The 12,659-nt window shown below is 34.7% G+C and overlaps 2 protein-coding genes across 2 annotated transcripts; both read right to left on the bottom strand.

Annotated features, from left to right (window-relative positions):
• Window positions 1-5,736: 5,736 nt before the first annotated feature.
• Window positions 5,737-7,949, bottom strand: LOC120149634. Its single transcript, XM_039162368.1, has 3 exons — window positions 7,677-7,949; window positions 6,453-6,476; window positions 5,737-6,305 (listed from the first exon to the last, which is right to left on the bottom strand). Exons 1-3 carry the CDS (start codon window positions 7,870-7,872, stop codon window positions 6,004-6,006), a joined length of 522 nt encoding a protein of 173 aa, XP_039018299.1. The 5' UTR covers window positions 7,873-7,949; the 3' UTR covers window positions 5,737-6,003.
• A 1,566-nt stretch (window positions 7,950-9,515) lies between these two features.
• LOC120149641 (VAMP-like protein YKT61) lies at window positions 9,516-12,506 on the bottom strand. Its single transcript, XM_039162371.1, has 6 exons — window positions 12,134-12,506; window positions 11,633-11,730; window positions 11,125-11,229; window positions 10,906-10,971; window positions 9,949-10,035; window positions 9,516-9,737 (listed from the first exon to the last, which is right to left on the bottom strand). Exons 1-6 carry the CDS (start codon window positions 12,324-12,326, stop codon window positions 9,687-9,689), a joined length of 600 nt encoding a protein of 199 aa, XP_039018302.1. The 5' UTR covers window positions 12,327-12,506; the 3' UTR covers window positions 9,516-9,686.
• Window positions 12,507-12,659: the final 153 nt, after the last annotated feature.

The following is a 12,659-nucleotide window of genomic DNA, read 5'->3' as shown; positions in this document are numbered from 1 at the left end:
TCGATCTGCTCTACTCTTCTGAATGTCAATCTCCAATCCCTTTTGATACACTTCATCTTCTAGCTTCTATAAAGTCATTCTCCATTGTCTCCGTTCTGCTTCGAAATCGCACTTGGCTAACTCTAATGGAGATGGCACCACTCTCAATTGTTCCTCCACCGGTTGAATATTTTCAGGATTCACCATCGGGATGTTGTCATTTACTCGACCGCTTCTCCACTGCTCGTACTCTTGAGATAACTCGAGATTATAAGTGAATAAATTCACGCGACGAGTTTGCTTCCAGGCCTCAGCAACCCCTTTAACTTTACCCTTATACTGATCTCCTTTGAATGCAAAATCCGATCCTACCAAGTCCCACGTGGCTGGAATGAACTGCCTCGATCCATACTGTCTGGAAACTAGTAGCGGTGCATACCCAACAGAACCCCATATACCTGACAAAAGAACCCAATCTCGCTCTCCACATCGGTAAAGTATATTCGAAGAGGTATTCCACGAAGCTCGCCACAAAATATCTCCATCTCTGATATCCTTGAAGATGACCATCCATTTTTCTTCGGTGAAGCCCCCAAGCCATTCTTTAGAAAGAAAATCTTTCAAAGGCGAAAACCCCTCTAGAAACACTCGTCCTGGTGCTCTTTCAATATGTTTGAAATGACTCAGAATCCACACTAGCAGCAAAGGCGCACATCCTATAAAGCGTCCTTCTCCCTCGCGCCTACAAGAACTCAAAGACCGGAACATCTCAGCTAAAATGGCTGGAACAGGATCCACGTGCTTGTCTAATCTTTCAAACAGGTCAACGACTGATACGTCTACATATCCTAACATTTTTGGAAAAATAACGAGCCCATAAATCCCTAAAGCAAACAAGTCAAGCTTCTTTCTCTTATCAGGGTGATGATCAATTACTTCTTTCAAAGCAGCCCAAGAGATGCACTCATTGTCTCCCTTCTTTTTAATGTTTCTGATTACCCAATCTTCACTCATTCAGGTCATCAATAGTAATTTCTTCTTAAACGAAGGAGTGACTGGCAGCTTGGTATATACTCTATCCATCTGTGACCTCGAACAACGGACCAAAGCTTGATACTCCTCTATTGTTGGTGTTAGATCCACTCTACCAAATATGAAACAGTTATAAGCCGGATTCCAGAACTGCGCCAATGCTCTAAACAGATTTCGGTCAATAAGAACATCCAGAAGATAAGGAATATCGCCGTACAACTGATAAAACATCTTCTTATCGGCTGCTTCCCATCTTCCCCATATCTCTCTTAGCTCACTCAGATCATTCTGACGTACGTTGATGTGAGTGTAACCAAATAACTCTGACACATATCCAGGCATCACGCTGTCTCCTTTGGTCAATTGGGACTGTTTCGATCACCTCAGAACATCTGTATTGTCCTCAACCTCTTTTTGAACCGTTCATTCCATATTACTGGCCTTCTATATGGACATCGACCCCAAATCAACACCATGTAATGGACAATGCAATGCAAAACAGAAAAGAAACAAGGCAAAAACAATAAAAGATCGGTTAGTAAACATGAAGCAATTAATTCAGGATAATAATTTGTTCAAAAATCCTACCCACATATGCTGACTACCCAATCATGCTTTATCAGATCCTACCCAACATGATATCTACCCCCATGCTTTGTTATCCACAAAAAGAAATCCTAACCTCATGATATCTAATTCGCATGCTTAAAAAAAATAAACCTAACCGCATGATATCTAGTTCGCATGCATTTATTCAAAAAAAACGAAAATAAATGACTCAAAAAAGCTTTTCCTTGTGTACCCTCCTCATGGGATTCTTAAGGTTCAGGTTTGGCTCAACCTAAGTTCGGGCTCTACGTTCACTATATGCTGGGTTAGGTTCTAAAGTAATAGGTTCTCGAATTGTCCTTGTCGGTACCCCCTTGGGCTGTCGAACCCTCAATCATGGCCCATCACAGGCTTTAGGGGATCGAGTTCAATTTCGAGGGAACACACCTCCTTATGTCCATGCGGAGGTGATTACCATCACGAGGACCATAAGGCGTGAGCTCCAGGAGCGATCCACTATCCCATACGGAGGTGAAAACCACACGAGGGCATAGTCTCTCACTCCTACTTAATTAGGACGGAGCGGGGTTTTAGCTCATGTTATGATAATGCAGCTGTGCAGTGTGTGAGGAAAATCGAAAAAAAAAATCAATAAAACACTCAAAATCAATTCCCAAAACACACCATTATTCTGAAATCATTAACAAACTGATTAGTACAACTATTTAATTGTCAATCGAATTAAATTAAAGAAATCAAAATACAAACGAAACTTATTAAAAACCAAACAAGGGATCAAAAAACCAAATTAAAACGAATTTGTAATTTTCAATTGCAAAGATAATTAATTAACCGACTATCGGCCTGACTCTCTAAAAAAAATCCCCAGTGGAGTCGCCAAGTTGTCGAAACGATTTTTTTCTTAAAAGGTGAAAAAATGTGAGATTTTGAAAACCACATTAATTCTTAATTGTCTCTTTTCATTTTAAAAACATATGCGATTTAAAAGACCTCTCGTTTCGAAAAAATTTGAATTTCCTTTACAATCGAAAAATACGGTTCGAAGAGTCGCCACCAATCTTTGATTAGGGTGTGATTGGGCACCCAAAAATACTTTGTCATTTTAAATAAAAATTAACTTTAATTAAAACAACAACTTGAGGTATGCGTTACCAAAATCCGAGTTCGGGAGTCAGTTACGTGTTGGGAAGGATTATCACCCCCACAACGCCCTAAATCGGTACCTAGTCGATTAATTAACGTCTTTGCAATGAACTTTACAAATTCGAGTTTATTTTGATTTTTGATCCCATAAAATAAAAATGTAAATCTAAAACATTCAAAAACACTCAAACAAATTAAATTAAAATTACCAAGTCATTTTAGAAAGATAAAGAATGTTCGATTATTTACAAATATCGAGACCAGATCTTAAAGATATAACAACCTTTTCTCGATATATTTAAATAAACGAACATTTCTTTTTCTCTCGTTCCCAAATTTTAGGTGACGAATCAATTTTTTGTTTCACTTTCGGGATACACTTTTATTTTAAAATCATTAAAAGCGGACCTCAAATCAGTTATGACTGCCCACTTAAAACAATTTTAAATTAAAAATATATTACCCTTAATCCAATTATGAATATGTCGAGTTATGCAAGTGAGGCTATCATGCAAATTATGCCAAAATGATGTCATGTAAAGATCAATTAAATAAAAGGATATATTACATCTAAATCCATGCTTATGAACCATATAATAACATATGCACACATATCGCCATCATTCAAACCTAGGATAAACATACACCCTAAATGAATCCTAACTAATCATACATACATACACATAAGAAACTTAAACATGGACTAAAACGAAACATGTGAAAATTAAGAGTGAAATGTCTAAAAAACATATTTTAAGTATATTACTAATTAAGGATGAAATCAAATACGCGAAAAATATGAGAACTAAAATGAAAAATAAAAGATTCTAATCGAGGACTAAAATATACTAAGCTAAATATACTGGACCTCACACTAATAACTCCTAAAAGACGATGACTTACGAATAATTAACCCTAACATTTCTAATATAAATTCTAATTATAAACTAAACCTAATCCTAAACTCACAACCCAACCGTTCCTCTCATCTTCTCTATCTCTCCCTTCTTCTTCCCCACGATCGCATATCACCTAAAATAGAACCTCCATGGCTACCATCTGTCGCACAACTCGCTAAAAAAACCCCTATGGCCGCCGCTTGGTCACCACTTCACCGACCTAGTATCTTAAACCGACCCCCTAACAGCCCTTAACTTTAATCTCACCCTTTTGACTTCTAACTCAATGTTTAAAACACCCAAAACAGATTCCAAAAGGCCTCACCGGAACACCTAATCGCTCAGTCACCCCTCTCTTTCTCCTACGCACATTGCCCAAACCAGAAAAGGAAATCTACCGCTGCTCCATCGCTCGGCCACCATGTCCTGGTGGCCATCTCTACTCCGTTCGATACCCAGTATAACTCCAAAGTTCAACGACCACTTAAACTCGGCACTAGACCAAACTTCGATCATATCCCTCTCTTCCCACAAACGCCGCCGTGAAACTCCAAACTCCGACCGCATACAACGATACCGACACACTGTAAGGTAAATTATAAAAACCCAATTCTTCCTATTTTAATAAGGAACATGTTTATCTTACTCCAACTAACACAACCCCCTTGTTTCAATGGTATATATTCGACAGCTATGAGGCAAAATGAAGCAAACTACAATTAAGGCAAGCATTTAAACTATCTCCTTTACTTTTCTGTTAGTTTCAAATAAAGAACAAAAAATTAGAGTTTCAAAAGAAGAATTTGAGAAGAACCTTGGAAATTTGCTTACTTATACTCGAATGCTAAAAACAATTGACTTGTTTCTATTGCTTGCTTCCAATGAAATAGGGTCGAGGAAATCCCTTTGTGACAACACTGTCTAATTTTTGATTATGGGAAAGAAAACTCTTACACCATTCTTCTTTTCTTTTGCGCTATTGTGTTTTTTAAAAAAAAAACAAGTAGAATCTCTGTTCTTCTCGTAATGGTCTCTCTCGACTCCAATCTCCCCCGTTCTCTCTATTCCTTTTTCGTTGTTGCCTCTCTTTTTTCTTTTCTGCCTCTTACTGTGTATCTGCTCCCTCTTTGTTCTCCCGTTTCTGGTGGTTATTTCATTAAAAAACTGACCATCCCCCTCCATTTACAGTTTATTTCCCCCACGTAAAAACTGCACATTTCAGTTTTTATTACCCACGATGAAAAAAATAAAGAAATGGCCTCCACATTTTCTTTTCTGGTTTTTAACCCCCAAAACTGTTTTCATTTGCAAGTGATATGAGCCCCGGACAAATCAAACATCTACAATGGTAATGGGACAATGTTATTTGGGTAGATCTGAATTTGTAATATTTAATTGTGGCTATGTCTAGTGATCAATATTATAATGAAATGAGAGGGTTTCTTATAATGAATATATAATTGAAGAAGAACACAGCTGTGTATTGAGACTGGATGCATGAACGTGGAAAAGTTTTGATACCGCGTTTGTTGGGCATCTCATTGTCTTTTTAACTCGAATGCTACGCATGTGCTTCTTTGTCTTTCGTTCTTAGTGGAAGTCAATGGCTGATCTGCCATGATTATTTTGTTTGTTTGGAGGGTCAGAAAATGATAAAATGCTGCAGATTTTGATAAAATTCATACTCCTTTATTTACTCCATTTGTTCTGATATGTAGAATCATACTATTGAAGGTGAAATTCAACCTTGTAAAATATTATATTTTTGGGTAAAAATCATTATCTTGATAAAGAAATTAAAACATTTTCCATTTTCCATTTTCCATTTTCTAATGTTCAAAAGCTTCCCCTGTTGTGTCGGTGGATGCCTTTAGGGAGATAAATGGGAAACAATGATTATATTTTTTATGGCAGTGGGTGTTCACTTCTTTATAACGGACTGCATCCTTATGTCGATCCCTTTAACTATATTCGCTGCAACTATTTAATATTGTAGTCTTAGTGTCACAGTCAACACTCTTGGACTTAATAATTTTGAGCAAAAACATTTATAAACCTAATCAAACATTGGAACAGTGAAGTATTTTTGAACTTATTTTTGCACGAAAAAGAGAGAAAATAGAACAGCCTGTACTATAACTTTGCTTCAAGTGAAGAAATTGCACCACAGTAGTATGACAAAATTAGAGGTGAAAATCGTTTAGATACTTATAAAGGAGTTAAGGCAACTACAAATGAAGGGTGGGTGAGGGGAATTTTTCCTTAACAAGACTACTCGAGGCTCAAGCAACTTCGCTTGCCTGCTTCGATAAATATCGCAGTGGATGGGGGAGCCTTCAAATTCAAGAGTCTACGATATTCAAATGATTTATATTAACAGTCATTCACCTTCCCAACCCATTTGTCGAGCTCTTTGTTCCCATATCGTCGTAATTTTCCTCTCCTTTATCAGCAATGTCTCGGCTCGTTCTCTGGCTCCCTCACAGGTTTCAGTGGCATCAATACACTTTTCTGCCTCCCTTTGATACTGGGAAGCCACCCTTTTTGCTTCACCAAAGGTGATGTTCATATGGTGTGCATGCTCTTCAGCGACGGCCTCCTGCAACTTCAACTCTTCGGTCAGAAGGTCCACGAATTGCTTCTCCATCTCTTGCTTCAGATCAGGGTCATTGCTTCCACAATCTGTGTCACCATTAATCATATCATTGCATACATAATTGTCGCCATTGGGAAGTAGGGAGGGCAATGATTTTATATAAATAAAATGACCAGTATAAAGCGTTAAGTCATAAACACCAATCGATTTGAGTTGAAAGAATAAACTCTAACCTATGACGGAGAGATTGACCAACCCTGCAAAAGAACAACAAAGGCACAAAAACCATGTGAGTAATTCACATAGATAACAAAAAGTTTTGAGGACAAGACGCATGAAAACATGAAACAAAATATTTACAATCACCACCATGATTACTGGCAGGAACCGCAAGAAATAAGGAAACCAACAGAGCAATGAGCAGAAGATTCTGCTCACATTTACAAGGTTATATAGTCTGGATGCAAAATATCAGGTGCGAAAAGAAAGAAGGAAAAAAATATAAGTTCATGAAATGTATAGAAGTTTATAAGTTTTCACCCTGTGCTTGTTATTTTGTATCAACGTGGTTTATGAAGAGTACAAGCAGCCGGGATGCAAGTACTGTTTCATTATCAACGCCAGATTTATTAAGATGCTGGACGCTTGATTTAACAAGAAGATCAATGGTGCAAAAGCACTGAAAATAATCAAAGAAAATAGCTGAATTATACTCAATTCACATCATTCACAGAAAATATATGTTATCCTGTTTCATTCTACACAAACTCAACAACACAGCTAGACAAAGTGTGAAATACTGTGAAATCACGACAGTCATTTCCTTGAAGAAAAACCCAAGAAAGTGTTTTATACCTACTTTCCTAGAGTGAAGAAGAACAATCTCACTAGGAAAAAGAGATAATGGTTCTTTAAGACTATGAAAATCTTATAGCCTAAATCCAGAAAGGTTATCACATGGGGAAAGAAGGGACTAAAGGGATACAAGGTTGATACAGAACAAAGGGTTCTGTAATTAGTTCCCAATGACAACAAAAACAAGTTCTTTTAAATTCCTCCACTGAACATATGATTAAACAAGCACAAATCTGAATTGGAATTGAAATTTAATCTTAGTTTGTTACATCAGTTGCATGTATCCAAGAGAACCGGTGCCTTCAAAGTTAGCATAAGCAGCAATAGATCAAAATCTCAAATAAAAAATAACAGGAATTTGACATAGAATGGAAGTGTCAAATATAATCGCAACTTCGGTAAAAGCTACTGAACACGACATTTGCAGAGGTCAAAAGTAGCAACAAAAGCAGATCAAGACCTCAAATTCAACAAATGGGTATAGCTTAAATTCATTCCAATAAAGAAACAGCCGATCCAATCAAATTCCGAGGATAACTCAGAATCACAAAAGGAACGAAATTTGATTATCAATAATAATAATAATTGAAAAGAAAGAATACCAGGGGCAATCTTGAGAAGGGAAAGAGGAGGAGGGCAATCACAGATGCAAGGAGGACAAGAGGATTTGGAATCAACGAATCTGAGAGTTGTCTTGAATCTGGAATAAAGAGCAGGTCCACATACTCCCAATGCTGAAACTAGTGCAAATATTACTAGACATGCCCGCAACATTGTCCCTGATGACCGCCGTGACATGTTTCAATCTCTTTCTGTTTAGTCTGGGTTTTGTGCAAGAGTCGGGATTTAGGCAGCGGATTTACTCAAACTGTCATCTTTATTTTCCCTTTTTCTTTAGGTTTAATTTAAAAACACAAGTGTTTTTGTTTCTGTTTATGCTGTTTCATTCTATTATCATTTTAGAATGAATGATACATAATTCAATTCTTAATTCGTTTTAAATATATAGAATATTTATTTTAAAAAATTAAATTAATTTTTTTTAAATTGTCGTTAAACCTTCACTGTTAATTATTTTTTTCTTTATTCGTTGATATGTCCTTATAACTTTAATTCATTTACCGTTGAATAAAATCTTGCTCATTTTAAAAGAGATCCAATTTTGTTATCACCGCTTAGACTTCTTTGAACCAAATTGATAAATTGTGTTACTTAAATCTCTAACTATTCGATGGATTTTAAGAATTTAAGGATCTTTTAAAAATTAAAAAAATTAAGAATTTTAAATTTTTTCTTTAAAGAAATAAAATATAATTAAATTTTATACAACGTGTCAAATAATTATTAAATAATATATTTTAGCAAAAATGTTAATAATTCAGTCTTAAATTGATTAATATAATAAAATATTATACATATATTTAAATAAAATAAATAAATTTTTATATTTCAATTGAACATTTCCTTGGCCTTTGGTTTTTGAAGAAATCGTGTAACCAGGCGAATCTAGAAGGCTGAGGTAGATTCACCGTCACAAGGAATTACCGAGGCCCAACAATGTTGAAAAATTCTATGAAATCCGTCTCGGTCAAGGTGCTGTCGGTTTTGACCTTCTAGCTTTATTTTGTTGATAATGAAAAAAAAATACAACCAATAATGAAATAATAAAATAATATTAATTTCATTATTTGTTGCATTTTTTATGATATGGACATAAAACGTACCCATATCCAATTGTGTACCGTATACAGATACATACACAAATACACAGCACAACTACTATTAAAAAACATATATTCTATATTAATGAAATTTATATACGAGAAATTTGATGTCTTGCGTTTCGCATGGTTCTTCGATAATCACTTCATTTGGACGGCCCTGGCCCATGGTAAAATGAGGAAAAAGAAAAGACCCGACTAAAAACACTGACATGTGTTATTGTCGGTGATTTAAGAAGGCCAATCCATGGTCATGGCATTTCGGCAGGGCACAGCTCAGTCCGAGCTGTTAACCAATATAGAGCAAAATTTTCCTTATAACGGATTTGATCAAACAACACAACACAAATTATTATATTATATTATATTATATTATATTATATTATATTATATTATATTATATTATATTATATTATATTATATTATATTATATTATATTATATTATATTATATTATATTATATATATATTATATATATTATATTATATTATATTATATTATATTATTATATTATATTATATTATATTATATTATATATTATATATTATATTATATTATATTATATATATTATTATATTATATTATATATTATATTATATTATATTATATTATATTATATTATATTATATTATATTATATTATATTATATTATATTATATTATATTATATTATATCCACAGAAACAAGAAATATGATCTACTATTTGTCATACACTTCCAGTGACAAGACTAATTGTTTTCCCTCAACTTTTCATACAAAAGAAAGGGAAATATCGGGAATTCTCACAAGCAAACAATCTTGATAAACCATATATAAACCAATTACGGTCATCAGCTTTAAGCTTTAGAGTCTAACACAAGTGAATCCCATATCTTGCTTTCTCTAGGAAGTCTACAGTATGGTACAACATTGATTGGTTTTCTTAGCCTGCTTGTAGAACATCTGTTTCAATACCCAGAATTATGTTCAGTGTTAGCGACAACATACAGTTGTAGTGAAGATGGTAAAAAGGTGTTAAAACAGAAAGAAAAAGGATGAGGGGATAAAGTAAAACTGACACTGCAATGGAAACTACAAAAAAAATGATAAATAGGAAAGAAACACAGGTCTTGAAAAGCAGAATCAGTGATTGTGTAAAGTGTTGCACATGTACCTGAGATGCAGCACTCAGGTCTGAACTCTTCTCAACCAAACTGTCCAGCTTCTCACCTCGAGCAAGCACACTATCAATAGTTTTATGCTGCATCGAGTAAATAATTGTTTCAACGAGTGTCAGAAGAATTAATAATCAGTCATTGCTAATACAAACATAGTAATTATTTCATCAACATTTCATCTTCAATTCAAGAAGCATGTTTAACAGCAACAGTCGACAGAAAATTATGGATTATGAAGATGTGTCATAGGCTGCTATTTAGCCATTTGATAAACAATGTTCTCCTTTAAAAAACTCTTGTTGAGAAAATAGATAGAAAATGAACATATGGTACTCTCATTAATTGCTTATGTGCCAAACATATCAAACGAGAAAACAATCTACTGAAGGTTCAGTATTTTTGAAGTGTTTCAGATCATTAACAATATTTGGAAATGTGAACTAATTTGAAACAAACACATGCAAAGAATGGAACCTAAATATACTTCAATTGGCAGTAACCATGGACCTTTTCTTCTTATCTAAATAGCCATTTAGCAGCAGTTGATATGGCCTAAACTTTAATATTCCACCAAAAACTTTCTTTCCTCCAATGAAAATAGGTTATATCATCAATAAACCAATTTGGTTTCCTGATAACAGAGTAAGAAATTGCAATATTGCAAATTGTAAACCAAAAATGCACAAAACAAATTTTACAACATCCATGATGACCTTAATTAGTTTGCTATGAATAAACAAATCTTTCTATAATTGTTATCATTTATCACAACACAAAGCAAAAACAATTTTGATCTAAAGTATGTGTTTTGCATGTTAGACAAACAAACAGTGGATACAAGTATGAACTGTTGATAATGATATTCCAAGGTGAAGATTCCATGCTATGATAACTGAAAGCCAAAGGGAATACATACAAGATCACTAATCTATGCATCAACAAGTAATACTTACAAGGATGATTTTAGTTTCATCCAACTCCCTCTGAATTTTCAATAATTTATCCGCCTCTGCAGGGTCCTGAAGGTAGAAAGAGGTTAGAAAAGGATTTTCAAAACAACTTCTCCAAATCTCCAACTAATATCCTTTAGGTATGCTCTGATATGATTTGAAGAGTACAATTCACATACCACATTAGAACTACAGCAGACATGCATAAAAAAAACCAGATACCTGAAATTTGGTCAAAGCATCATTCAGATAGGGCCAAGGTTGAGTGCTATCCGCTTGCGCATTTCTCCACGACTCCCCAAAATTTTTCTGATACTCATCTAACACCTGGAAAACATCATCATTTGGAATTTATCAAAGAAAGATACAAACAAACGGAAACTTTTCACAATCAAAGCAAAGAACAGTAAAAAACACCCATCTATCTATCTACAACCCTAACAATAACATCCATACCAAGCATCAAGAAAAAAAGTGACAGGTTCACAAGTGAAACCAAAACAAAGCATAATCATAGTTGAATGAAAATTTTAACTGACTAGATACTTCCTATATAACCAAATCAAACCAAATAAACAAGCCTTTGCCTTCATATATTCAGGACCATCTACAAGAACCAAGACATATAGCTAAAATTTTGTTTACTTGGTTGCAGTCGATAGTATCAGAAGACATTGAAACATAAAGGAAATAATTGAACAGCAAAAATGGAGCACTTAGTTTCTTTTACCTGGTTGAGAAGCGAAAAAGCACTTCGAACAGGATAATGATCATCCATAAATCCCAATGCACAAAGTCCATTTCTGTTGTAAGCATGAACCTTGTACTCTACATTAATATCACGGTTATCACCAAAAAAACAAATTAGAATCTTTAGAAAAAACTACGATCATAATTTCCCAGTCTCAACAGAATCAACCAAATCATACACCCAAACCTCAAAGAGAAACGAAATCCACAAATATAGAAAAGATCAGCCATACTTTTAAGGTCAAATCTTCATTAATCGTTAGAAAAACATTCGAATTATGCTTTCCTTTTGCTACTAAATATCGTTTTGGAACAGATCAAAAAATTAACAATCTAATACAATATAGAAGACAAAATATCTAAACACAGTGTTATGAATGGAATCGCCACAGATATCAATCACCAACAAAGCAAATACTATCCTTCAAAGTTCAAACCCTAAATCAAGAAAGTTAAATAAGGTTGAACCGAAATGACATACCTTCGTGTTGGACTGATTGACGCTGATCGGGAGGGGTACGTTTAGCAACAGTTCGAGAAACGAAGACAATAAACTCCCTGACGCTTGGCCTTTGGAAGTAACCAAAACGGCTCACATCAGTTGCGTTGGCCAGTATAATCGGATCGGATCCTTCCGGGTTGCACTTCAACACCACTAACGCCGTGATCTTCATCTTTTTTTCACTTTCTCTCTCAATTTCCCCCCAAACAAAAAAAAAGTAATAAAATAATAAATTCTATGTTCTTCCTTTTTCTCCCTCGGCGTGAACAAAATCCTCTTTGTTTGTTTGGTTTCTCGGGTAAGATTCGTAAGACGAAAGAAGAAAGAGTGGGGAATAAGAATCTGCTGTAGCCGATACCTTTTTTTCGATTCATTGCAATCGCTTGGTTGGCTCGCATTTTAATGTGCCGGCAAAAGAATAGCGATTTGCAGGAAGTTTGATAGATCGCTCCGTTGATCTGTTTGGTCCCACTATAATCTCGTTTTTATGGCCGTTGATCTACTT

This window comes from Hibiscus syriacus, unplaced genomic scaffold (genome assembly GCF_006381635.1).
Source record: "Hibiscus syriacus cultivar Baekdansim isolate YM2019G1 unplaced genomic scaffold, ASM638163v2 tig00111008_pilon, whole genome shotgun sequence".
NCBI lineage: Eukaryota > Viridiplantae > Streptophyta > Magnoliopsida > Malvales > Malvaceae > Hibiscus > Hibiscus syriacus.
This window is presented reverse-complemented; position numbering and strand designations above follow the sequence as displayed.

What these genes read in the sequence shown, in the direction of transcription:
- LOC120149641 (XM_039162371.1), bottom strand. Translation starts at nt 12,326, where the DNA reads ATGAAGATCACGGCGTTAGTGGTGTTGAAGTGCAACCCGGAAGGATCC. An exon ending in TCAATCAGTCCAACACGAAG is followed by an intron (nt 11,731 to 12,133) that starts GTATGTCATTTC and finishes ATATTAATGTAG; the next exon opens with AGTACAAGGTTCATGCTTAC. An exon ending in ATGCTTTGACCAAATTTCAG is followed by an intron (nt 10,972 to 11,124) that starts GTATCTGGTTTT and finishes TTCTACCTTCAG; the next exon opens with GACCCTGCAGAGGCGGATAA.
- LOC120149634 (XM_039162368.1), bottom strand. Translation starts at nt 7,872, where the DNA reads ATGTCACGGCGGTCATCAGGGACAATGTTGCGGGCATGTCTAGTAATA. An exon ending in CCTTCTCAAGATTGCCCCTG is followed by an intron (nt 6,477 to 7,676) that starts GTATTCTTTCTT and finishes GTTCTTTTGCAG; the next exon opens with GGTTGGTCAATCTCTCCGTC. An exon ending in GGTCAATCTCTCCGTCATAG is followed by an intron (nt 6,306 to 6,452) that starts GTTAGAGTTTAT and finishes ATGGTGACACAG; the next exon opens with ATTGTGGAAGCAATGACCCT.